The 27460-nt window shown below is 37.4% G+C and overlaps 1 protein-coding gene across 1 annotated transcript; it reads left to right on the forward strand.

Annotated features, from left to right (window-relative positions):
• Positions 1–2655: 2655 nt before the first annotated feature.
• Positions 2656–16125, forward strand: ANGPTL5 (angiopoietin like 5). Its single transcript, XM_009287741.1, has 8 exons — positions 2656–2885; positions 4612–4759; positions 5756–5859; positions 6429–6522; positions 7400–7500; positions 12387–12507; positions 13539–13724; positions 14944–16125. Exons 1-8 carry the CDS (start codon positions 2787–2789, stop codon positions 15261–15263), a joined length of 1173 nt encoding a protein of 390 aa, XP_009286016.1. The 5' UTR covers positions 2656–2786; the 3' UTR covers positions 15264–16125.
• Positions 16126–27460: the final 11335 nt, after the last annotated feature.

The following is a 27460-nucleotide window of genomic DNA, read 5'->3' on the forward strand; positions in this document are numbered from 1 at the left end:
CTAAGCCGTGAGCCGCCAGCTTCTCGAGGAGAATGCTGTGGGAGACAGTGTCAAAGGCCTTGCTGAAGTCGAGGTAGACCACATCCACAGCCTTTCCCTCATCCACTAGGCGGGTCACCTGGTCATAGAAGGAGATCAGGTTGGTCAAGCAGGACCTGCCTCTCATGAACCCGTGCTGGCTAGGCCGGATCCCCTGGTTGTCCCGCTCATGCCTTGTGAGCGCCCTCAAGATGAACCGCTCCACAGTTGAGAAGATGACGCTCCACCGTTACCACAGTTGAGAAGATGACGCTAAGATGGAAGTCTTTCACCTCTAGTTCAGAATACCAGCCCCAAAGTCACCACCTCTTTGCCCAATCTGAACTCTTCTGTGTTGCAGGTAGAAGACCGGTTGTCACTTTACTACCATGTGCTTTTCAACCCACATACACTTTTAAAATCCCCGTTTGCCTGATAAAATGCAGTGTTTCATTTAGGATGCAGTAGAAGGCTTTATCAGTATGGAGAACTGAGTCACCCAAATAGGACTGAAGCAGAGCTGGGAAACAACTGCAGAATTTGAGCCCATGTCATACCTGGGAAGATTGAAGTTCTTGGTCAACTCATGCTGGCAGAATTTGAGCTTCTTTAGAGTTACTGCAAATTTTGATCTTATCCAGCGCAACTTGCAGCTTCACCTTAGATACCTTCTGAAATTCAGAATTAAGAATAGTCTTCATATATTTTCCTGTCTTTCCCTTTTTTACCTTTTCCTTTTTCTTACTTCTTCATAGCCCTCCTTTAGGGTTAGTAGATAATTCGCCCTGATAAGTAACGTCACATCTTTCAGACTGCGGGATGAGAAGATGACTAGCTGAGGACCGTGTATTTCAGAACTGTATGATTACTCTAGGACAGCAAGAAGCCTGATCTCAAGTGGTTGCAAAATGGAAGGTCCCACTCTGGCAGCTGGTTTGAAAGAAGTTTCATAAATTTTACTGTGGGCTGGAGACTGATATTCCAGTCAAGGGTAAAGATCAGCTCTTAAATCTTTGTGAGACAGATTCTGAATTTATTACAAATCTTATTTGAAGGCTGGAGCATAGCTATGCTGCTGCAGAAACACATTTTTCTTTCCTTCTTGTTCCAGGGGGGATTAATCTGCTAATGCCCTTTAGCTTTCCTCCAAGCTTCAGTTTAACTGTGTAGGCGACTGCATGGGAGAAGGAGTTCAGCCAAGGTTCTGACCATTTTAACTATTCCTTCCTGAAATTTGTCTCCTCTTCCTATTTCTGTGCATAGGAAGAGGAATAAAAACTGTTCATTCCCCCTTAACATCACATAGGGATAGCTATGAAAATCTTTTCAACCCTCTTACCTCCCTGAGGCTGTACTATGGGTCACAACCTGCATCATTTTCAGAGAGCACCAACTGATGCACTAGTTAAATTCTAGTACCTCTTATCTTGGAAAACGATAATGTGCCATGCAGTATTTTGGAACAAATTAGAAGTTTTTTTTTAAGAGATATTGAAGAACCGAAGTTGTTAAAAATTTCACAGGCAGTTGAATGTGCTCCTTTCAGGAAGAGTCCAGGTACAGGTTCTTAGTGCCCTTTAGCTATTAATTTTGAAAGAAAACATTGGATTAAAAAAATGGATTAAAATCTGGATTTAAAGCTGTATTAACTCCACTCTCCCAACTGCTTTCAGATCTCCTTGTAGCAAAAGCTATTTCCAATGTATGCCAACTTCAGACAGGGATGGAGATGAACCACAGTTCTGAGACAAATTTGGAACATTGGCTGTACCAGTATAAGGTGATGTTGAACAGTGTATTCTGATGATCCTTTAGACAGTCTATCTCCCAGGGGGACGTTAGAAGCTGAGGTTTCATTTATTCAGCCAGATCACAAACAATTTAAATTCTCTAATGTGTATGAGGAGTTGAAAATCTGTTGGACCTTTATGAACTTTCCAAGTAAACTTTCCAAATAATTTGCTTTTCAGTTAAAATGTCAGATCCAGTTTTTAAGATACAAAAATAGTGGATCTGAGTGAATGAAAACTGTAAGTGCCTGCTATATAGCTTTAATTAAGTTTCTGTAGACTACATTTAATCTTCTTTTTCAGGACATTCTCTTGTACTTTGACATATTTCAGGGGTAAAAATCATTGTATTTGAGTGATTGTCCCACTCTCAATACTTCTGTTCCTAAGGATGGGCTACCAGTGAGACCAAGAGACTGCTGTTGTCCTCCCAGTAAACAATTTTCAATGTAACACAAAATATTATTTTAAAGTAATATTTTTCAGTTTTCTATTTAGAATTTGCTTTTAGGACATATTCTAAAATTGCCTCCACAGCCAGTTCTAGTGCGCTACCACCACACCAATGTAAATACCTTCATTTTAATGATAAAAACCTTTCTAAAAAGATGAAAACATCAATTAATATTTGTTTTTCTTTCAAGTAGCCCAGACTACTCAATACCAAATATATACCAATGCTGAAAAATAGCATATAAGAAAATCTGTCACAGTTTTATCACAATGAAAATATATATGTTTGATGTGTCATGTAAAGTTGATAAGCAGTAATTGCTCTCAGGATACAAGCAGTAGTATGTAAAATCTACTGTGCAATTGAAATGTGGTTTATTAAATTCAGGCATTAAAGGAGTGATGTGTTGGCTGCTCTTTGTGCTGTAGACATTCCCAAATAGTTAGCTCAGGACCTCATTGCGTACAATCCTTTCCACGGAAATTTGAAACCCGTCAAAACGTTTGCATTTCTTCAAGTAAAAGATGAACTGCTTTAGGGTAACTTCTCTGATTTGTCTTAATATTTTTTTGTTCAGTTTAGGAGAGACTGTCATAAGTAACGTCAAGCCTTGTTCATCTAAGGTAAGATTTTCAATTACTTTGCTTAGATAAGATAATGAATGTAACTGATTTCTCAGAAAAGTGACAGATGTTTTTAAAATGTAGATTGCTTTATTCAGGATAGATACCAAAATACAGAAGAATCAGGTATTTTCAGATAGAGAAAAGAAACTACATTGAAATTGTGGGAATTCAGTATATTAGAACATTTTTGTCATAATGTCCTTCATCACAGCTCAGTTGTCAGGCCAAATTTCTAATCTCATCTGCATGACTGTAAATGCAGAGTAACTATTGTTTTTGGCAGAGTCACGGTTTTTGCTTGAATTGCTGAGGTCAGATTTAATTGCCTGTTTTCATGTTGGCTTTTGTTAAAAATAAATATTGATTAAAAATATTTGCTTGACAGTATTTAATTGGACATCTGGTGAGTAGCTGTGATAAAGCCGTGGAACAAACCATAGCTTCAAGTGACCTGTTTATAAGTTTCCAGTGATCTATTTATAACTCTTACAGAATTTTTCTTTATTTTGTGCTTATTTCAAAATTAAAGAAACATGTTCTTTTAGTTCTCTAGCATTTACCTCCAGACACAAAATGCAATTACATTAATAATTCAGAAACCTTTCTTTTTAAAAAATCTCCTTGTTAACAGTTTTATGTAATTTTTACTTTCACTTTTTAAAAGCAGAAATCAGGAAGAAAACTGTTCAGTGCTTTTCCTGTGTAGTGCCAATACCAGAAAGAGAAACCTGAAGCAGGAAAGGAGAAAATTATGTTGAAGATATATTCAAGTCTAAATAAGTTTTCTTTTTCATTAAAATCTTTACGTTTCTAAGGGTCCTATTTACATTTGAAAATACAGTATATGAACATACTACAATGCTTTGCTGAGATTATGGAATTAAAAAACAAAGACTGAAATGAAAATATGTTTCTTAGTCTTTTTACAATGACAGATATTTCAGGAATTACTTTTAGCATTTCTTTAAGTGATGAGTCAGAGGCATTCCCTTATTTTATGTCAAATGGCACCATGGAAGAAAAAATATTAAATATGAAATTATTATTTTAAAAGAACATTAAAAGGTGTAACTACTTTTACCAATGCTTTCATTGTTACTATTTCAGATAATTGTATACCTGTGAATAGTATCCCTTTATTCTTTCCTCTATAAGAGCATTTAAAATATTTTTTCATTGTTGGGTTTGTCTGCAGATCTGCTTGGGATTGCTTGTGTGCATAGATTAATAACTTGTGCAAGTATTTCCATGATCGGAGTCTAATTAATTGATTTAGGGACTTTGAAGAGTGAAAGTGTTTTGCTAATATGTAGTAAATCCAAAAGCCTGCTCCTTTCCAGTGAAAATAACTTTGTTAGCATTTGAGTTGTCTGTTGGGTGTGCTGATTCCTAAAATGTGAGCTTCTTAAATGCAAGATTTGCAAGTTCTTGCCTCCAGTTCACAGTGCTCACAGGTAGAATACTTTGCCAGAAATGTTGGTGATATTCTTTAAATTTATAGAGGTTATTCTTTACCTCTGACACTCTCTCGTGAGGTATGGCTAAACAGAAGACACCTAACAGACCTTGGTCTCAGCTCTGTCAATTATTGCTTGATAAAGCTTTAAAAAAGCAGGTTTTGAAGGAAGATCCATGGAGTAATCTACTTCATTTTGGCAGACTGAGCTATGTTATATAAACTTTATGATCAATTTATTTCCTCCTCCATTGTTTGGTACAACAGGGCACAAGGAATGTTGGAGCTGTGGAGGAACCACTCAAGGCAGAAGAGAAAAATAAATCTGCAGATATTTCAAAACAAAAAGAACAATGCCTTGTACCATGTGATGTTCAAGCTAAAATTTTACGAGGGGAAAAACATTACATGTGCAGTATGTATTCATAAAGAATACTCTCAGCGACAAGCTGTGCAATGCCATGCTATGCAATCCTCTGCTATGCTACGCTATGCTGTGCTAATTTATTTTTTAATCTTCTTGAGCACATGTGACAGCCTTTGTCCCTGCTGCCCAGGCTGAGTATTGTTCAGAAAATTTGGGGTGCTGTGTTTTTGGGGTGCAGCTGGTGTGACAAAGTTAGAGTATAATCATGCTAGTCTCTCTTCATAATCACTGGTGAGGACAAGCAAATCCAGGCAGCAGCTCGGCCCACCTAAGTCTCTGTTACCCTCTCAATGTCGGTAGCTCTCTCCATCAGAGAGGAAGAGTAGGGTGCCTGTCCCTCGTTTAAACATCATAGTTAAGTGTGTGGGAGTTAGTTAAGTGGGAGGAAATCTACACTTCAGCTTGCCTTTTAGAGCTATCTGAACAGGACGTTCTCTATTCACTGCCTTGACAAACTACACAACAAATGATGTAATCAGCCTCAGAAAAATTTGTCAATGTTCTTGTCTTTCCCATACGATTTTTAATATGTATTATTAATTACCTGACAAGTTTAATTTTTGTATTTTTGGCATTTTTGCCTATATTTAGGCAAAAAAGAGGAGCATGAGTAAGTAGCAGAGTGAATGAGTAAATGTAGGATGACAGGAAACATTATGTATTTGTCTTTTATCATTTGCATTTGTATTTCTGTGGTATCCGTTAACTGGTTATCCAAGTTGCCCAAGGATAAGATTAAATTCTTCAAATCTTACGAAGAGCCATCTCTTCTTAAGATGTCTTCACTGCAACCAGTGAGGCTGAGGTTCTTAGCATCTTTGGATTTAATCTGTGGTCTCTGTACTACTTTAATTTCACTTTAGGTACCCTAAGGTTAAACACCTTCAATATTCACTTAGATATCATAAATAAATGTGTCATTATTCAGTCAAGAATATTTCTAGCTTTATGATAACAAAGTAGATGAACATATTTCTTTTAAAGGAAATTTGCAGAACTCTCTTGTTGAATATGCAAGAAGTACAAAAAAACTGGTAAGAAACATGATGGATGATCAACAGTCTTCTTTGGATTACCTTTCTAATCAGGTACTTTTTTATTCATCGTACAGACTTTTATTATTTAGTGCTACGGGTATTGTCTAACTGAGGAGAATTAAGCATTTATATTGTCATTAAAACCAATGCATTACAGTCTCTATCACCATTCCTTGTACCTTGGGTAAGGTGTGAGTTCCATTTCTACGAGGAGTGATTAGCACCACCTGGTCCATAACTCAGTGGCATACATGGCAGTAGGGCAAGTGACGGACCACTCCTCCATGTTGGTTCCTAACTGCAGTCCTGTCATATTTGTGTAGACTACATATTATATTATCATTAACTCTGATAGTAGTTTACAAACAATGTGCACTCATTCAGTACAGATAAAAAACCTTAATCAAAATGAAGGACTTTTCTTGAATTCAGTGGAATTGTGCCAAATGATTTTGGATGCAGAAAGTAAAAAATCAGACCAATTCACAAAATGAAGGTATGAATCACTAGCACATCACAAAAATTAACTTCAGATTTTGACCAGGAGTCAAAAAGAACAACTTCAGAATGTAAAATTCCTCATTGCAACCTACTTAAAGATCTGTTATTTGAATGTGCAGGTAAATGAACTCATGAACAGACTTCTTCTTTTGAATGCAGAAGTTTTGAGAAAGCATTTGGATCCACTTCCTTACAAAGCAGTTCAATCTCATGGTAAGTATTTTTCACATTTAGTCTTGACCTATTCCCTTTTTATCTTTGTATCTTGACAAAAAAATAATTAAAGCAAAGGTAAGCAATTATAATATTTACAGTATTTATTCTGTGTCAGCATGCACATATAAACTCTGGAAAATTTGTGAACTGTTTAAGAATGTCATAAATACTGCTTTAAATCATTTGCAACTGATAATTCTGGGCATCCAGTTCATAAGCGGTCTGATGTTGCTAAATGGCACTTTCTTTTGTAATGAAATAAAGTGTGCTCAGCATTTGCAATATCCTTCTTCAAATGAGATGGAAGTCACTTGAACACTGGACAGTTAATCTATTTTGTAGTGTCCATCCCAACTAAAGGAAACTACCTCTAAGCAGTCCTACTGGCCGTAGAAACTGCTTGCTTGAGTGTGTTTAACACAAACCTGGCTTAAGACTTAGAACCAAAGGGTTTTTAATGTATACAATATGATAGAAATGCTTTTACAAGTATACATACAAATATTTGCAGGAAGAAGACATCCTTCCCCAGGTAATATGTCTTTTTACTCAGTACAAGTGTTACCCAAATAAAATCTGTAAAATAAGACACAGATACATAATTTTTAATTTCTGTATCATACCCGTTAAGATTAGAAAGAACTTTCTCTATACAATATAATTTACGCTTCTTTCTGAGCTTAATGGAGTTCAGAGAATTTTCATTTATAAGGTAAATTCATGACAAAACATGATTTTAAAATTTGCATGACAAGAAAATGCTATTTGAGATCATTCATATGTCACCAAGAAAAGTAATATTCTGTGCTTAAGCTGTATTTGTTTTTTTTAACATATTTTGCTAACGAACTTCATCAAATACTTTGTTCTCTAGGGTTGGATTGCACTGATATTAAAGATACCATTGGTTCAGTTTCAAAAACTCCAACTGGTCTGTACATTATCCATCCAGAAGGATCAAATTATCCTTTTGAGGTAATAAATTTATCTCTTAGGATAGTCACAATTTGCTTGAGAATATGCACTTAGAATATATTTAATAGATTTAAAATGTTTTCCTTGACAATTTCTCAACAGATGAATAAGAAATGTATTAAATCATCCAAATGTGTCTGCCATTACTATAATTTTGACAAGTTTCTCATTTTCTACAAAGAAATTTAATCTCTGTCATAAGATCCCATCATCAGTTTTCATATACAGTGAAAAATGTACCAAAAAGGAAAACCCAAGATATTTTCCAGCACCCCTTTTGGACACTGAGAAGTGCTGTTCTTTTCTATTTTAGAGATGGAAAGCTGAGGAGCCAAGTGACTGATCCATTTGGCTCCTAAAATGAGACCTTTGGCTTTTTGAATTATTCTGCTGGATGACTGTATACCATTGCCTTCTCTTGAGAGGTGACTCTGCTGATGCCTATAGCTTGGACCATGATATTGCATAGTCATCAAAATACAGGTGCAGATGTACATTAGTTTGAGGAGCAGGTGCTTAGCTCTTGTCTGAGCATCATTATAACTCAGTCTTGAGGCAGAGAGGCATCTAAACATTTAGTCTTCATATCCAGTTTGCAGGATATACATTCTTAAGACAAAGAAAAAAGGATGAAATTCAGCATGAACTGCAGCAGTCATGCTTCCTATCACCACCTGCATTTTCTGTAATTGCTCGGAGTTAGAGTGCTCATCTAGGAGAAGAGAGTTTTGGATTAATTTCCTCAGGCTCAGGACATTCAGATCCATGCAAACACAAGGAATACTTTGTTTTGTCTGTTTATTTCCATTTCAGGCTGTTCTACTTAGGGAAGTCTTTACACGTAGTGGAAAGACAGATACAGCACTTTCAAACCTTTAGTTTTGCAGTACATGCTGGGGTCATTAGTTTTTGGAGAAAAAATATGGCGTTTAAGCCAGCTAATAAACAGCAAAATTTAATATCAAACTTTATAGTCTTCCTTTATATATAACAAAGGAAGGATGAATCCCTTTATCTTTAGCCAATTGGAACCCTACAAAATGCTACAAAAAAGAGCTCAAACTGGTTATGAAAAGGCTTCGGAAGTATGCTGGGATCTCAAAAGAAAAAATGAACTTGGTTCTGCAGACCCCTGATAGAAAAAACCATCATTCTCTCTATACAATGCAGTGAGCTCAGGGAAAAGATCTGTAACTCATCGGCAAGTTCCTTCCAGGTAGAAGAAAGGCAAAGACAGGTAGAAGTGTTCACAGAACAACCGTATTTATAGTATGAAGAAAATGCTCTCTGCCTCACCCCAGGATGAACCGTAGCACAAAATGCATCTGTTTCAGAATTTATTCTGGATTGAGGGGGATTCCATTGAGGAAATATTCGTACCTCACCCAAATTACTTTTCCTGAGAGATGGTGTGACTTATCTATACAAGAAAAGTGATTTCTCAGTTCACTTGTAGCTTTTGGCAAATAAACCTGAAATGATAAAGTTCCGTTCACTTCAAAAGTATTTTTGACACTTTTCCACATTTAAAGTTACTGCCAGAATCTGAGAATCAGTTATATGAGTGGAAAGGTTCCTTAAGGAGAACAAGAGACAAAAGGAAAAATCATAATAATTTGATTAAAAGCACAAGGTAACAATAAATAATGAGAAGAAACGTCTGCACTCATGAAATGATGTCTCATTTCTTGTCTGGTAGATGTTACACAGAACTGAAAAGACAGTGCCAAAAAGTTCTCAGAGAAAAATATCTAAAATATGTGTGTTTCATAAAGAATGTTATTTTAAGGAAAACTGTTTAATGCAAATTATTCTATGTTTTGAAGCATAAAAAGGGTACAAGAGAAATGATAGAAGAACAAAAATGTCAAGACATTAAAACATAAACAAGAAACTGTAATGCATTTTAAGGGGCTAATAGCCAAGAGTTCTGGAAGTTCTGCAGACTAGCAAAATAAGAAAAATACAAAAAGGCAAAAAACCATAGTAAGAAACTAAAAAAACAGAAAACAAAGCCAGCATGAAACAATTTATTTCAATGAGGACCTTCTCAGTAATAAGCTGCCCTTAAAATGTAACTGAAACTAACCCAAAATGTCTTTAGAATCATTTCCATAAAGATACCAGATAAATGAAGAAAACTATTTAGACAACTTGATCCTGTTCTCAGGTTTTCATGTTTGAAACCTCATGTTTTCAAAAGCGAGTATAGGTTTTGATGCTTAACTCAGGCCAGTTGAAACCTGAATTCCAGGAGCTCTAAGAATATCCAGTTTCAGTGGTAGAGGCAGGTTCTTGTCATCTCAGAAAACTAGTCCCAAATGGGCTTTTGTCTCAGCTTTCAAACATGAGGCAATTTTACTTCTGGAAAACTGAATCATGATCACTTTCTGATACATTTTTCAATAAGTAAATTTAGATCAATGATATTTCTAAGGTGGGTCAGACAAACTAAACAGTTGTTTGGAATGTACCTCTTACACACACTAAAGATGGAAAGGGGAGAAATATTCACTAGAAGCATCTTCCTGCTCATTTAATGTAAATTGTACCTGACACAGTCATGCCCCTCGTACCTTGCACAATATGAGACATAGAACAAGCTGTAAAGTGGATTAACTATTATAAGGCTTTAAGAAAGAAAATTGCATCATTTCCAGCATATAAGGGATTAAGAAACTACACAGTGATGACTGGCTTTTTTGTATCTATCTCATATTTTTACTTAGCTGGTGTATGTTTTAGTGCCATATCTAATTGGCTGATGACCTTTCACGTAGAACCAAATCTGCTCCTTCTGAGAATTATCCACACTCCCACTGATTTATATTGGACTGAAGATTGATGTTGTGACCAAGTGGGCTCCTCTTTGTATTTCTGACTCATAGTGAGAGGAGTAGCCAAGCATGCAATCATCTTCTCAAGACGGCGGATGAGGCAATGGCATTATTTTTAATGAGTTTTAGGTATTTGCATCTAAATACTCATTTTGGAATCTTCTGTATTTCTTTTTATTCCAGTTCCACCCTCCTTGGGTGACTGCAATAAGCATGTGATTCTCCAGGCAATAAAGCCCATAATTTTCTTTCATGCACATGGCCCTTACTATGATTCATTCAGTATTTGTGTTGTAAGGATTGCTCAAAGGATCCAATGGCATTGACTTACTTGAAGATCCAAGATTCCCCAGGTTGTATTAGATCACACCGCAGCTCTGTCCTGTTGCTTTCTTGTCGTTCATAGAGAAGATGTTGTTAAGTCACAGAGGTTCTGAATATGATGTTGATGTGTTCCTGCCAAGGAACAAGTCTTCGGTTTCATGAAAAATATCTGGCTGGTACAGGCAATGGGGGTGCAACATACAAAGCTCAGACTGCCACAATTTTTTTGAGGGTTAAACTGACTTCCACCTAGACTCTACTTTTAGCAGCTGGCTAAGATTGCAAATCTCTCTTTTCTGAAACATGTTTCATTGTGTACATTCTCTGTAACATGAACAAAAAATTCCTACTTTACTCCATCACTTGTGCATCTGCTTACTGTTATGATTTACTGATAGCTAACATTATATTCTGAACTTACTTTTGTTATCACAAGTAGCTTAATGACTCCATAGCTATAACCAATTTCCAGGTTAATTCTCCTGACTTTAGTCACATTGGAAGACACTTACAAATGAGCCTCTGTTTTTAAACACTAATCAAGCATAGTATCCCCTAGAGCTACTTTGAACAGCTTAGGTGGTACAGTGTCTAAATATGCAATGTGCACCTTTCTACATTAGGATGCACAGACTTTCTAATCCCTGTTAGAACTGGCAGTGGGGACATACTTGAAAAATACCAGAGTGACCTGGATACATTCCACTTAACTTTAAGCACTTAGCTGAAATCCCTAGAGAGCACCAAGGGTCTAGGGGCCCTTTCTGTAGACAGTGGAGGTGACTGACATCTGCAGGGGGTGATTTAGATCTTGGTTTCCCAGAGCCACGCTATGCATGCACATTTCTCTGTATAAGGGGGATTACAGAGGAGACAAGGGCAATAAGATGCCTAACTTAGGGAACTCAATTTCGTGTCTAAAGTTAAATGGGCTGAAGAGAAAATGTGCCACATAATGTGATATTCCATAGCAAAGCAGAGGGCAGCTGGACCACTGCCATTTGACATGCCGTTGGGCACAAATTTTAGCAAAGAATCATAGAGACTCATAAATTTGAGAGTTGATCTTACGTATTCAGTTGGGACTGCTCAGTTGCAGGCTGTTAAATGTTCACATTGGGACTTCCCTGGATTGGGGCCCCTTCTTATGTAGAGTTTTTTGCGGCTCCGGCATAAATTATTATATACTGGGCTATTGCTATCTCTTTTTCCATTTCCTCACCTTTATTAAGGGCTCTACATTTCCCAGGCTTCACAAACACAGTATTTCTGGGGAAGAAGGTATGATGGTGAGGGAGAACACATAAGAAGTTGTGTCTATCTTGCTTTGCTGAAATAAAGGTATATTCAGTGTTAGTGCCTGTATCTGTAATATTTTGCATGACTAATACATGACGTTGCATGTTGCTTCCACTTCATGCTATTATTAATACAGAGTAACATTTATCAAAGCTTATTTATTATATCTGAGCAGACATATAAATGAGCAGACATTTGCACACAACAGTTTCTACTGGTTGAGGAAATACCCAAATCAAGCAGTCCAACAAGAACATATAAGAAAATACTGCAGCTTCATTTTTTATTTTCTTTGAGCTTTTTGTTAAGACATTTGAAAAGTATGTTGCTTAGCAAAACTCTGAATAGTCCACCTTTATTTAATTAAAATGTTTTCTTCATAACAGCTGCTTCAAGAATGCTTAATCATATCGATGTCTATTTTAGGTTTTGTGTGACATGGATTTTCAAGGAGGTGGATGGACTGTGGTTCAGAAAAGATCTGATGGAATCATTCCATTTCAGAGAACATGGTCTGAGTATCTGGATGGATTTGGTGACCTTTCTGGTATTAATTTTAAATACTCTAAAGTGCTTTGGACCCAATGTTTCTGCTGTCTTTATGTGAGCTACATTCCACTAAATTGTGTGGGATTTTTAGTAGTATAGAGGGTAAAGTTCCTGTTTCTTAAAAGTCTTATTTAAACTTGAGGTTTTTTTCGTCAAATCTATTGTGTGATCTTCTCAATAATGACTATCACCCTGCTAGAGTCTTTAGCCACTGCGCATCCTGTCTCACAAGAGGTGTTTAAAATGTTGTGATATTTTCTTCCTGAAATAATGTATAAATTGTATTTCCCCTTTTTTCGGATTAAAAAAAAAAGCCTTAGTTGGTTTTAATCACATTTACAAAATATTTCCTTAAAGCCAAGAAAAATCAGTAATATTTCACCATAGAGCATGTGAAGTTAGAAGCAGAATGGAAATATTTCAGTAGCTAATACCAACACAACTGTGATATTATTTTTTTACTGCCACCTTTCATTCAGCAAGTCTAAAACCAGTTGCTTTTTCAGGAGTTTATCTGGGATTGCAATGGAAGCACACAACTTTTCAACTGTACAAGAAAGCGCAGCTCATACGGAGCAACCTTTCATGGAAAAAAAGTGTGATTTACAGAGGCAGCAAATCTTGAGAATAGGGTTTGAGTTTTGTTGCATTTCATAGACTGCTAACTTATCATTTCTCAGTACTGCCCTTAGGAACACTACTGAATTCTGTTTAATCAAGTGGATCTTTAGCACATCCAGTTTTTGTGGTCTTCTAAGGTATATTGAAGATGAACGCTTGAAAGTTATCATGTTGACAATTTTCTAAAAACGTCACAGAGAAAAAAGATGATGCACACATGGGAATTCTTTCCATGGATTTCCCAATGAAGTAGGAAGATTACTCTGTACCTTCATTAGTCTTTCAAAGACATCAGACAACTTTTATTACACTTGGTTCAGGAAGGAAAGTACAAAAACCAGAGGAATCCATTTTTTCTTTTACACTTTCTGTTTCTAGAAGTTCATTGACTATATATTTCTGTTTTAGGGGAATTTTGGCTTGGACTGAGGAAGATTTTTCACATAGTAAATCAAAAAGCCACTAGTTTCAGTCTTTATGTGGATTTGGAATCAGAGAATGACAAGCATGCCTATGCATCATATGATGGATTTTGGATAGAGGATGAAGCATGTTCTTTTAAGATCCATTTGGGGCGTTATTCAGGAAACGCTGGTAAGAACGTCCTTCTTTAAAGTACTTAAAGATACCTGTTCCCTTTCTTAATGTGAAAAAGTGCATTCAAAAGAGTAATACTTAATTAAGATAACTTTAAAAATGTTTATTTCTAACCTGTTTTTCTCTATTTGGTGCATAATGAACACGTATGCAGATAAATGGTTAATGATGTAGTGATTGCTTATGCCAACATCAATCTTTACATAGTAAGAAATCATTTTATTCTATTGCTTCAAGGTCTTTAATGAAATAATTGAATAAACACTCCTTTAATAAAGAAAATTAATAAACAAAATAAAGGAACTTTAATGGATTCAAGTCCACAGAATATATATATAATACATAAGGGATTTTGTGTGTGTTTGTGTATATCTATCTAATGGTCCAATTCTTTAGATGTCCACTATCTCATCCCAAATTTGCTGATGTTAGCGGCTGTCTTCCTGATGTTGTTGCTTTGGTTAGTTCAGAAGTGCCCAGACAGTGGCATACAAAGGACAGAGAAAGAAACCAACTGGAACAAATTAGGTCTACAGTATATAACAGTTACTGGCTGATACATGGACACAAATTAATTTACAATTCCAGACCTCCCTTAATATCATAGCTATACCAAATATGCAAAGATTTGTGTTAAGTATTGCACCGTCTTACTGCTTTTTTTTTGCCTCGTTTACTAATATGCAAGAATGTTCCTTATTACCAATGTAATAGTTATTCTCTAAATGTGTGGATGCTTTACTCTACCTGTATTTGTAAGAAACATTATTTCTTTAGTAAGACAACCGAACCAGTAATCGCTGACCTTTGTGTTTTAACAATTCCATTTTATCTCATGACTCACTCTGGGGCTTTGGGCACATCACTGGAAAATCTGAAGTTAACAACCTTTTTGTTTCTTTTATCTTTTCTTCCACTGTCTTTGAGGACAGAAGCCTTTACCTTCATAGCTGGTGTGGTTCACTAAAAGCAACAACAATATAAAGGTGTTTCATCGAATTTCTACTGCTTCCATACTTCTCAGTATTTCATACTTTTTCTTTCCTACATCTTTAACACATTGCCAGCTCATCGTTTGGTGCTCTTGAACTGCTTTTGAAGAAATCTATTTTTCTAATAAATTCAGAGGAAAAGTTTGTGAGGTATGCAACAAGTAAGAAATGTTATGTTTCTCCATAAGTAACTCTCATCCTTCTTTTTTATCTGTTGTACTTAGGTGATGCATTTAGAGGATATAGGAAAGAAGATAACCAGAATTCAATGCCTTTCAGCACATTTGATGTTGATAATGATGGATGCAGGCCAACATGCACTATTAAAGAACAGCCTGTAAAGAGCTGCAGTAACTTCAGTGATAACACTGGATGGTGGTTCAACCAGTGTGGCCTTGCAAATCTCAATGGTGTTCATCGCTACACAGGTAGATTTCTTGCAACTGAGATTCACTGGGATACATGGACAATGAACAATAAACCAGTCAAAATTAAATCAGTTTCAATGAAAATTCGGAGAACCTATAATCCGTATTTCCATTAACCTATGAAAACAGAAATATATCTCTTCTTGCAATTATGTGGGATAATGTATCACTGTATCATAAATACCTTTCATTTTCACTTGAACAGTTCAGTCTTAAAACTTCATTAGATATTTCCATAATACAGTTGCTCATTTTTATTATGAAATGTCAGCATTTGTAGCGTTCCTGCTTGAGTAAGAAGGTCCTAAGAAGAATAGGGTTTTCAGTAAACGGATGAAGCTTAGTGTTTGTCAGCTTTTATTCAACTGCCTCTTATGCAATCTCAGAGCCAGCGGAAAAAATTATAAAAAGGAGTGTAATGCTGACTTTTGAATGTGTTTTTTCTATGCTCTCTGCATATCTGAATTGCCAAGAAATTTCAGCAAATTTTCTTTTAAAAAGCCATATACTTGCCATTTCCATCATTCTGTTTTGGAAAAATACCTTTTCTTCACCTTAGGTTAATTTTCCAGAATCAGCTCTTCTTTCTATATTCCTTATCAGGCTAGATAACACTGACTTATTTCAACACGTATGTAAGGTTCTGTATACTCTCAGGGCCTGATTTTTATACAAGATAGATACTGACATGCAAGAACTGTTTTGTATTTAATTTTTGCAATCAATGTGTTTCATAATCAGATTTTTACTCTACCATTGTCTATTTCACAATTCACTACAAATGAACACTTTTTTCCAAAGAAAATGTACAACATTTCATATAACCTTTGGAGTTTTAATTTTTGGATATATGGGCCTGATCTTATGTTTTTCATTCTTATTGGCATTCACTTTGTGAACGATCATGTGGTAATGAACAAAAACAATCTGAGTTGTATAAGTACATTTTAAATTAAGTAGTGTGAATTGTTTGAATTTCTGTCAGTAAAAATAGAATAGTATCAATAAAAATGTGAATATTGTCAGTACAGCAGTGTTTCTGGAACCTGGCATCTATTCTGTAGCAACTAGGCATGGTATTTCTCACCTCTGCTTCAGTTTCAGTGGATCAGCTCTGTAGTAACGTGGAATGAAAGCAGTTAAAAACTCTATGGGTTTCCTCTTTGCTGTCTCGCACTTTGACCAAACATTAATACAATGAGCAGAAACCATCATCAGTTCAGAACCACCATGTTTTAGAACTTCTTTCCAAAGATATATGTAGCTATTGGAGGAAATGAAGCTTCTGATAGGGTATGTATACCCTTACAAGGTTAAGGGAGAGAAAAATTTCCTCCTTTCTTCGATGCTTGACAAGTCCTTAACAATTGGAGGTGAAAAGTTGCTAAAAATAGAAGGTTTCTCTCTGCTAGAGAGCGATCACAGGTCCTGTAGAGGGATTGTGAGAGAGGCGGTAGCTAACGCTCTTGGGGGAGACTGAATTCTCTGAGTGTGGGGGGGATTTTGTTGTCAGACAAGCATTAGAGCAGTATGTGATTGTTTAAAGAGTATTAATTCTGGCTGCAAGCCTGGATGTTGTCACTGTATTAGGGCTATTATGTCAGAAGGAGTCCCCAGGCTGCAGTACAACAATGCTACTGGAGAATGCCAGTGGCTAAATTTCATGGAAATTTAATGGCTTTGATGAAAGCCTCAAACTTTGATGGTGGGACCTCTGCTCTGACAACCAGGTGCAAGCCTGTGAGCAGAAAGGAAGAGTCTAAGTAGGGAATCTGGATGCTGAGTGTAGAGCTAGAGTCTACTGACACCTTGAGGCTCCTTTTGGCTTTATTAGAATCCCTGCTTAAAAATGAAGGTGGAAAATGAAGATTGTAGATCTGTACTGGCAGATATTACCACATTTAATTACCAGGTTTAATTTCTCCTTTGTCAGCGTTGGTTAGATTAGCTGGCAGTAACAAATCACAGAGGAGATGGGCCTGAAAAGATAACTAAAGCTTGAAGGATCATTCTTGCAATAGACATTGGATCTTAAGGTAAAATTGTAAACCTGTACAAAAAATGAATTGAATTCTCAGTATCAGTACTGGGGGGACATGGGAATAGTTACTGTTCCTTGGAAGATAAAAGCATTTTCAAGACTACTTGCAGAGACTGCTTTGAACTCAATACATATGCTTTAGTACCATTAAGTATGGCTCTACTAGCAAGGTCACAGATACTGTGTTCTCTGTGGCTTAGATTGTAGGTAAAATGAATTCATTTTGCCCCAGGCTTGCCTTGTGTCTGTCTTAGTTGTGCTGTGAGAGCTCGATCTGCAATGTAAACTGCAAACGGGACGAAGTTCAAATTGCAAATACTAGTCAGGTTTTCACTCCTTTAAATCATTCAGGTATGATTTTTCAATATAGTGTTCTTAAGCAAAAGATGGACAATGCTTTATTCCTTTTTCAGATTAGAAACCATATATGAAAAGAGAGATTGTTATGAATTTCTCCTCTTGTATTTGCCGTATTATCTACTAGTCATGATCACACTTAGTGCTGCTGTGGCACCAAAACAAGTAATTAGATAATAATTAATATCATTTCATGATTTTATTTCCTTTCATGGAGTCTAGCAGCTGAGAGGATCTGAATAAGGTTTCTATGAAAAGCTTTTGAGCATGGGAATGTCATAGTTTATCATCATTTGAGTGTGCTGAAATGTGAATATTGGTATAGTCTGGTTTTGTTTTAAAATTTAGCGTATGCTTAGAAAAGCAGAGTGCTAGAGATTAGTTGGCAGCTTGCCTGGTGCAAATCTGAAATGCAGCAATGACAATAGAACATTTTCCATGTGATAGATGGCTACTGTCTTCAAAGGTTCATTCCATTTCCTCTCTAAGAATAAAACAACTGTGAAAACAAATAATTTTTTAGTTAAACACAGAACATTTACAAGGACATTAAACTGATTCCAGGGGCCTGTGTTCTATATTTACAGCTGATGGTTCCCAACCACCATACATAAGATTTTTGTGGCCATATATTTAGGACTGGTGATCAGCCGGTTATTGCCCAAACAGTCTTGTTTCAACTAAATAAAAAGGAACTTGTAGGGTGTAGCATATTAAAAGAAACCGATGGAGTATTCCAAATAAAAAGTAGCTTGGTCAAACCACACTTAATATCTATTCCAGGAACGATACTCCAGACGATGAGAAATTGTCTTTAAAGGACATGTAATCTCTGATGTTATGAAACTTCTTTCTTTTGTTTTCTTTTTCCAAGAGTATGTCTTCAATTTGTAAATCTCAGTTTGGTGAACTCAAATTATCTGACCCAGTTTATGATGCTACAGTAATATAAATAAATGACAACATGGTTTCCATAGCCTGAGTACTACTGCTGTGGCAGTGCAGGGTTCAGTGCATTAGACATCTGGAAATAACAAAACAGTACAACCAAAGGCATTTTACTTTCCACTTGGAAAATCCTTAATTGGACAGTAAAAGATCCTCTAAACTACTTAGATTACTTCTTTTTTTTTTTTAATTGTAAATTCTGGCATGTATTTAAAACTTTATAATCAGCCATGTTTCATTAACATGAAAAAACATCTTGGTTTTATTACTGGTCTCTCTTATGGAACATATTTATGAAAAAATACTCTAACACTACATTGTATTGATGCTTCACTACAAAATACATAGCATGTTTATGTACATCGTGCAGTACTCCAAGTTGCAAGTAGGAAACTTTGATTCATAGTTTGACTCTAAATTTTAGTTGGTTGCATGCAACAGTTTCCATAAGTCTTCCCAATTATTTAAGGATCGCTAATGTAATGCACAATTAACATGCAATTATTTAAACTACCATCTCAAGAACTCTTTCTTGAAATCTATTATGTTGGATGTTCTGCCAATGTTGGCAGCATGATCACTGACATGAAGATGCTGCAACCTGAAAAGCATGATACCAAGAAATTCTGATGCATGCCTCTAGTGGGTTAAAGCAGAGTGCGCTACTCCACTGCCAATGCACAATGTGATAGTACAAAGCTATATGAAGAAGTTTCTGAGACTGAAGGAATATCTGCTTTTCCCTCCTCCCCATCTGATACGTAAAAGATAAAACACTAAAACACCAAATACAGTAACATGGTAAAGTTCCCTTTAGCCTCACCCTAATATCTGTAGATTCCCTTGAACAGAACCTGAGGTGATTTTAATGTAAATATGAGCTCGTTGGGATGCAGAGCTCAACGTGAACTCAACATTGTAGTGAGCAAGGAAGGAAGAATGAAAGGTGAGATGAGACTGGGCCTATAGTTTAACTTGTACATGACTGCATTTTGAAGACAAGAAAGAAGAAGTAATGGCAGATGATTAAAATTCAAGATCTCCCCACTGCTGCTTGTTTTGAATGTCCAAGCCCACTATTCCTTTCATGAAGGTTGCAACTATCAATTACATGTAGTTCATCATGTAAATGCCCACAGCTTCATCTGGAAACTCTGTTCAGTGACTGGTCTGTGTAGAGCTGGTTAGTTTTCTGGCTTACTTGAAAGTATACAAACCAAGCCCATAGGTAGTCTAATAAGCATGGGCTCTCATTCTTCCTCACCAAGGTTGCTGGATGATCCAGTACAATAAAGACAGTCCTGACTTGTCCTGATGTTCAGAGCAAATTGTGATCCTGTTTTGTACAAGTCATCCAGAAATATCAGTCCCAACAGGTACTTCCTTTTATCAGCCTTTACCTTTAACAGAAACCTAAATAGGTACTAGAAGCTCCTTGTGACTCCTGTGGTCAGACAATCTTGCTGGGTCTGTTTAAGGGACCAGACTCCATTCAGGCTTATATAAAGCCAGCGTAAAAAGCTTATGTCCTTTAGAAGATTTGTGTGTGTGTGCACGTGGCGCTATATATATTTTGATGCTTTAACATGTATTTTCTGGGAACCTTCACTACAGTGCTGATTCTCTCTCATCTGTTCTAGCTGTTCTAGTTACATTTTGTCATGGTGCATGTAAAGAACGTAGAGACAGAAGTATTCATTATATGGGGCTATAAACCAAGGTAAAGTTCATAGAATCATACATGACCTCCAGAGCTCATCTAGTCCTGACCCCTGCTAACAGCACATCTAATTAGCTCAGGTTGCTCAGAGACTCTTCTATTCGAATCTTGGACACCTCCAACTATGAAGATCCCACAACCTCTCTGGGCAACATGTTCCAGTATTTGACCACTCTCATGGCGATTTTTTCCCTCTAATACCTGATTGGAATTTCCCATGTTCCATCTTGTGTCTGCTACCTATTGTCCTATACCGACTGACTGACTTCTGTATGTCTGAAGTGGATTAAGTGGTCCCTAACTCTCTCTTCCTCTACTGTGGGTCCTGCTTCACTCCCAGACTGTGCTAGTAGGCTTGGGGGACTAGGGGAGCCTAAGGACAAGCCTTACCAGTGAAAACTGAGGCAAAAAAAGCATTGAGTACCTTGTACTTTCTCATGTTCCTGGTCATGAGGTCCCCTGCCCCCTTGAGCAATGGGCCCAATATTCTCCTTACCTTTTCTTTTGCTGCCAGTGTAATTATAAAACCCTTCCTTGTCGCCCTTCACCTCCCTTGCTAGTTTCACCTCTGGCTGAGCTTTGGCTTTGCAAACTCTACTCTGACACGTGCAGGCAAAATCTTTGTGTTCCTCTCAAATAGTCTGTCGCTGCTTCCACCTTCTGGGTCCTTCTTTGTGTCTGAGCTCAGTCAGGAGCTCCACGTTCATCCATGCTGGCCTTCTGCCATGCTTGCTCGACTTCCTGTTCTTTGGAATGGATAAGCACATGTATGCATTTTGGGGTGTTTATCTAGATTCTAAAGCTCTCCAATGATCATCATTCTTATTGTGTGGGTTTTTTTATAGCAATTATTACAACAGAGCAGGGACCAGGGCCTGAGGGCATCACTACATTTCACCTACAAGAACTCTACTTTTCTAAGAATTGATTACTCCCCTTTCTGGAGAAAAATCTGGCTCTGCATAGTATATACTAAGTCTTCAATTAAAAAGCCCCCCAAGTTCATTGCAGTGCAACTACTTGTTACAAAAGTGGTGACATCATCCCAGTTACAGAACTACAGACCAACAGCAAACAGTAACATCATTTTTCTTTGTAAAGTCAAGTTTCTGCAAGTCTCTAATGCATAGGGGAATACATGTGAGCTCTTCCTGTCATAATAGTAAATTGAATTACTTTGCCAGTAATGAAACAGGAGGATAGGATTGTTTTCTTCAAACTTAAAATAAAAAATCCTTAGAACTTCTTCACGTAATTTTGTTTTTCCCTACTTCCAAAGTTGAAAGGCAACTGAAAAGTAATGTGACAATGGCAAAAACATAAGCCTTTATCATACAAAATATCCACCCTGTAGAAGTTAGGTTCTTCAAATAAGTACTAAAATTGCAGTGTGGTGGTTTTTTTTCTGAATCTCTGCCTAAACTAGGAACTTAAGGTAGGATCCAGTGTCCACAGCGTAGGCCCAGATGCACTTGAAATTCAGCTGCCTAGTCCTGAACAAGGACAATGACACTTTTTTGGGGGGGTACTGTTGCAACTTTTGATAAAATCAATGGAGAGGTCACAGAATTACAGAATTGCTGAGGTTGGAAGGGAACTCTTGACATCATGTACTCAAGCAGGGTCACCTAGACCAGGACTATGTCTCGTCGCATTCTGAATATCTCCACAGATGGAGACTCCACAACCTCTCTGGGCAACCTACTCCAGTGTTCAACCACCATCACAGTAAAAAAGTGCTTTCCACTTTCCAGAGATCCACCTTTTGAAGTCCTCCAGAGACAGTTCCAATGTTTTATTCCCTTCATTGACTATACAGTAAAAAAGAAGACATTTTAGTGCCCTCATTCACTCAGGATCCTAACTCCTCCCCTTTTGTGAGGATACATTTGGATTTTATATTAAAAAAAGATAATAGCAGTGCTCCCTGTTTGCATAATGGCTTACAGTTTTCAGTGTCTACAATATTTGCCATGAAGTAGGAGTTTAGATCAACTTGAAGCTTAGGGTTTATATCAGATCACCTGTACGTAGGAGGTTATGTTGGCTATAAGCTCTAGGGCTACCTGGTTTTGGAACTGGCCACTCAACAGTCATGAACATAAGAGTCAAGGGACAAGGTAGAGATTGCTTTCAGTTAGAAACTAGTCTAGTAGATAGAACTTGGTTCTGCTGGACTTCAGGCTGAAGACTGCCTAAAACTAGATGTCCCATTTCATGGGTGGCTACTCTAACCACTGATCTGTTAGGCAGAAGATAGTTGTCATCATGATAAGCCATGTCATGATAAAAATGCTTCAATGAATCTTTTAAAAAAATGGTAGGAAACAATAGTCTCTGAGCTGGCACTACAACATAGCTAGATTTTGAGAAATACAGTTCTAAACCACAATAGGTGATTTCACTCCCAGTAATAGACAAAATTAGGTTTTGTAACACCATATCTTAAACTAAAAGCAAAGAGAGTGAACTCAAACTATGTGTTCCCTACAGAGAAAAAATATAATTGGCTTCTGATGGTAAGACGAGTATTACTGGACTAAGTCTTGTAATGATTCAGTAATTGAATCACTGTTCAAACTTAAGGAGAGATTTATGTGCATGAAAAGTTCTAGTATGCAACATTCCTATGATGGTAGTTGGAATGTCACACAAGAAAGTTGATAAAGGGGTGAGAGGCCTAATTACAGAATTCTCATAGATGAAAGATATTCAAGAGTAAGACTGTAAAGATGTCACTGGAAGAATAAAAAATATACTTGTGCTAGACTATGTGAGAAAAAAAAAAGAGAAGATTGCCAACTTTGCCACTCTTCCCTGCTAATAAATGCTTTTGAATCTTGAAGAGACTCCAGTGCATAAAGGAGAAAGTTCAAATTTATACCACTTCAGCAGACATTTAGAATACAGCTGTGCAGAGGCTCTGCAACGCTGTGATAGGCCCTGACAAACTGCTTCCAACTCCTGTGATGTAAATGAGATTGATGTGATGAAGAAGGTGAGAATGAATGCTATCTGCTAGCATTTTGCTAGTCTGAATCAAGATATGAGTACCGTTAAAAAAGCTAACCTAGGTGTCATGGAATACTTTGACACGATTTTTGAGAACTGAGGCTAATTTTCTGTTGACTCTGCAGTTTATAATATTTAGATGTGCAACACAGTCCCAGACAAATACATTTTGAAAGATAGATAGTATCTGCTTTGAACTTGCTAGATGCTGCAAAATAGACTATAGGCATAAACCACAAATGTTTAATGACATCCTCTTTCCTTGGCAGAATTATTTTAATTACTGAAGGCACGCTCCAGCTGCAGATAAAGTGCATGGCACTTGTCTTCTCTTTGTATTGTTTTGAAATTTAAGAGAAGAATCCAATAAAAAATAAAGGTTGAAGTTGTGTTGCAATGAAGAAAATTGAACAGAATACAAACTCTAGTGACTTGGCTTGATAACTTGTAGCTTTATGTTTAAAAGCAACTTTCAGGAGAAACGTACTAAAGATAAAAGAACAAATAATAGCTTTTCAAACACATCACTACTAAGAAACCTACCAAAGAGTTCATGGGACCAAGAAATAATGTAGATACAAATGGTGTGCCTGCATCTTGAACACTGCATGCAGCTCTGGCCACTCCACCTATGAAAGGTCACAGTAGAAGAAGAAGTACAAAGAACTGTGACAAGAATGACTCACATGTTAGATAAACTAAAGGGAAAGAAACTCTCTAGGTTAATAAAACAAGGGTATGATTAGGAGATCTGTGATTAACTGTTAATGTCATGGAGAAGATGAAACCTTGCTCATTGTGAAGTGGCTCCCAGGGTAATCTGCGAGCAGCTGGCTTAATACAGAGGAAATATTTTTCATATATGTGATTAAATTGTAGGATTCATTGCCATCATGTATTGTGAAGGCCAAAAATACAACTGTGGTCAAGAAGGGACAAGGCATAATCATGACTCTGTAGGCACTGTTAAACGTGATGCAAACTCCAAATGTAAGATCCAGTTCAGGAAGTTCCTAAACGTCAAACTTCCAGAAGGTGGGAAGGTATAAGGGAGACATCACTCTTTAACTGCTCTCATCTCACACTGATTCCTGGAGCATCTGAAACATCCACTGCAGGCCAAGTCGAAGATGTGGTATCAGGCTGGGTATGTCTCTGAGCTGTGCATAGGGTCTGGTGCTCAGTGCATAACAGTGATGGATTTTCTATCTTGCAGCAGGGGAAAGACCTCTTTTTAACAAAGAAGAATTAAATTTCAAAAGGACAAGTAGGTAGCAACGCTGCCAAGCACTTCTTCGGAAGAAGTGAAATTTGACCTGAAAGTATCAAGAATAAGTAAGATACTACAGATATAAGAAGAACACATACTGTGAGGGAGAAGACAGAGGAAGAGAAAACTGATGGCTTTTTTTGCTCTGAAACCAATGAAAGTAGAGAGGGTGGCAAGGGTAAGTTTGCACACTAAGCAATTTATTATGAAATGCAAAGGGAAGAGACCACTTAAGTAGTCAAATCACTACATTCTGTGGCTTAACTGAAAGAGACATGCGAAGGCTGGAAGGTTCTTGCTTGATCAAAATAAAAATAAAGCCACTGTGTAAAGCTGGCATTCGGCACCAAGAGGAGATTGCAGTGGATAAGGAAATTTTGACGTGTGGGTCCTTCTCCTTGTAGGCAAAAAGAATGAATTCACTAAGAAGAAGTGAGAAAAAATAAACACACATTCATTACATCTGGAGACCATATAATCAGAATTTTTCCAAGATTAAAACAGAGAACAAAATCATTACTTTTTTGCTCAAAACAGTAATCTGACCTGGTTAGGCCTATCACTTAGTCTTTTATTGCAGAAAAATGATATCGGAAATAGTAACATAGTTCTCTTTTGAGCAGCTGCTCCCCCAATATGAATAACAATAGGCAGCATTTTTTAAACTTAGCTTTAGTAAGATTAGTAGGACTTGGAAAATACTGCAGATAAGAAGTTGCAGAAGAGAGAAATAAACCAATACTTTCCACATGCAAAAGTCAGAAAGCCAGCCTTAACATAAATTAACCAAGTTTTCTAAACTTGCGTACCTCAGGACAGGATAGTATTGCTTATAGCTCATGACTTTGTATGGATCAAGGTTATTTTGTGTTAGTGATAAGTCAGTAAAATAAGGAATCTGCATCAGAGTGGTGCTCCTCCAGCACTGAACCTGTGCTTATGCAGATGCTTCCACCTGCAAGTGCCCTGAAGTCCTTGTTGCTTACTTTCTGAATTTGTGAACAGTGCTCAGGTTTAACAAATAACCATCTGAGCAGCCAGAATTTTATGCTGGCCTCATCACTGGAATAAAAACAAAAATTAAAAAAGTTTAAATTCTGACATGCTGAGACTTTCAACTTGGGAGTGTAGTTACTCAGTGCTCCCCATCTCATCAGTGGAAGGCATGCACATCAAGAGCTTGAGCCAGATCTTAATGGCCCTAAGGAAAGTCAAATTGTCTCTACTGATTACACAGGGAGCAAAGGAAACCTGCACTTCTTACCTGAACTCCCCTGAAGGGCACCTGGAGCTTGGCAGGACAAATCAAGTCCTGGGTGCATGGAGACCTTTAGAAAGGGATTCATTTGCCTACAGAGAGGCATCAGAGCCCTTGGAAATGTCCTAGCACATCCGACGTGTCTCACACAGGTCCTGTAGGAGACACTGGCTGCCCTGGAGCTGCAGTGGAGGCCAGAGGGGATACCCAAGGACACCTCAGATGGCTTGAGATGCCTGAACCCTTCCCAACAGGAGAGGTCTGGCTGTCTGCAATGACAGAAAAAAGGTTAGAAATAACTTTGATAGTGACATCCTGGCAGGGCAGGGCAGTATAAAACAGGTCTCCATGGGAGTAAAACTGTGTCTCCCCCTGAGCTCTTATGAGATACACACTGATGTTACCTGTTCTCTGTTTTAATCTCTGCAGTGGTGGTTCATACCAGAAATGCTGCCACAGATGTATTTGGTGTCGTGACTGGAGATGAGCTTCCAGCTGGCAAACTGCATTGAGCCATACATAATCAGGGAGTTACTAAGTGTTGCACATACATCAGTTCTACTTTTGACTTAGATCCTTTCTAAATGCAGCCACTGCAACTAGGTTTATATTTACTACACCTAAACCTGAGGAATAGGAGCTATTTTACAGTTACAATCAGTGAATCAGAAACCTTTCTGGTGACTTTAGTTTTGTTTTGCGCTGCTCTCTCTGAAGCATGCCCTGCAGGAGCCCCATTACTGACCTAGAAGCCAGCAGAGATAACCCATCGGTATGGAAGAACTGCTTTGTGGCATTTCTGTTTGCATGGCTGTACAGAGAATGTTAGTTATTTACAAAAGTGGTACTGGAAACATGCACACCCATTTCCAGTCTGGGTATTGATCTGCCATGTGTTCTAATCTGTAAAGACAGGCTGCACTTCATTTTGCAGCTCATTGTAAAATGAGTTAAAATTGAGGAAAGAAAGGCATCCTTGGCTTTCAGTGGATGCAGGTTTTGCTGACATGTTCTATATTAATCAACCAGAAGTTAAGTTCTTACTTTACAACATGGTCTAATAAATATTTGTTACACAGAACAGTGCAAACGACACTGTACTGTGCAGTATTGTATAAAGATATAACTCATATAAACAAGGGAATAGTCCTTTCATTAAAGAAAACTTTTTTGCTCCATGATTTCAAATTTTAGCTTTTTGAGTGTGAGCGCGTATGTAGAAATCACACATGAGCAGACATACCCAGGTATGTATTTCTAATGCAATCCTCAGTGAGAGAGAAGTCTGGTAAGACCAGTATAAAATGGGCTTGCAAGCATTTATTTTCCATGTGCTTTTCTCCATTGCCTCAGCTTTTCCCCAGCCTCATATGGTCTGACAGTTCTGTTTTTTATTTTTGCAGAAGACTGTCCTTGGCAGGTAGCTTGCGGACAAGACTGTGTAACAAAAACAAGCCCTCAGAAGCAAATACCAGGCTCAGCTCTGAGGCCAGCAGAGCTTTGTTATAAAAAACATTCGAAACTTAAGAGAGTTTTTCCAGGTACACCTCTTCTGTCAACTACGGAGGACTGCCAAGCGCCTAAATTCCACTCGATTTCAAAGCCCAGGAGTGTGACGGGAGGGAATGCCCGCCTGGTTTTGACCCACTGGTTTCAAGTCTTAGTCAAAACAGGCGGGACCGCCCGGGTCGAGGGGCGGGCGGGGCG

This window comes from Aptenodytes forsteri, unplaced genomic scaffold (genome assembly GCF_000699145.1).
Source record: "Aptenodytes forsteri isolate BGI_AS27 unplaced genomic scaffold, ASM69914v1 Scaffold413, whole genome shotgun sequence".
NCBI lineage: Eukaryota > Metazoa > Chordata > Aves > Sphenisciformes > Spheniscidae > Aptenodytes > Aptenodytes forsteri.

Bases quoted from the DNA above. Each gene is read 5' to 3' on its own strand.
- ANGPTL5 (XM_009287741.1), top strand. From the start codon at position 2,787: ATGAACTGCTTTAGGGTAACTTCTCTGATTTGTCTTAATATTTTTTTG. The intron at 5,860-6,428 runs GTACTTTTTTAT...TTGAATGTGCAG, and splicing joins TGGATTACCTTTCTAATCAG to GTAAATGAACTCATGAACAG. The intron at 6,523-7,399 runs GTAAGTATTTTT...TTTGTTCTCTAG, and splicing joins CAAAGCAGTTCAATCTCATG to GGTTGGATTGCACTGATATT.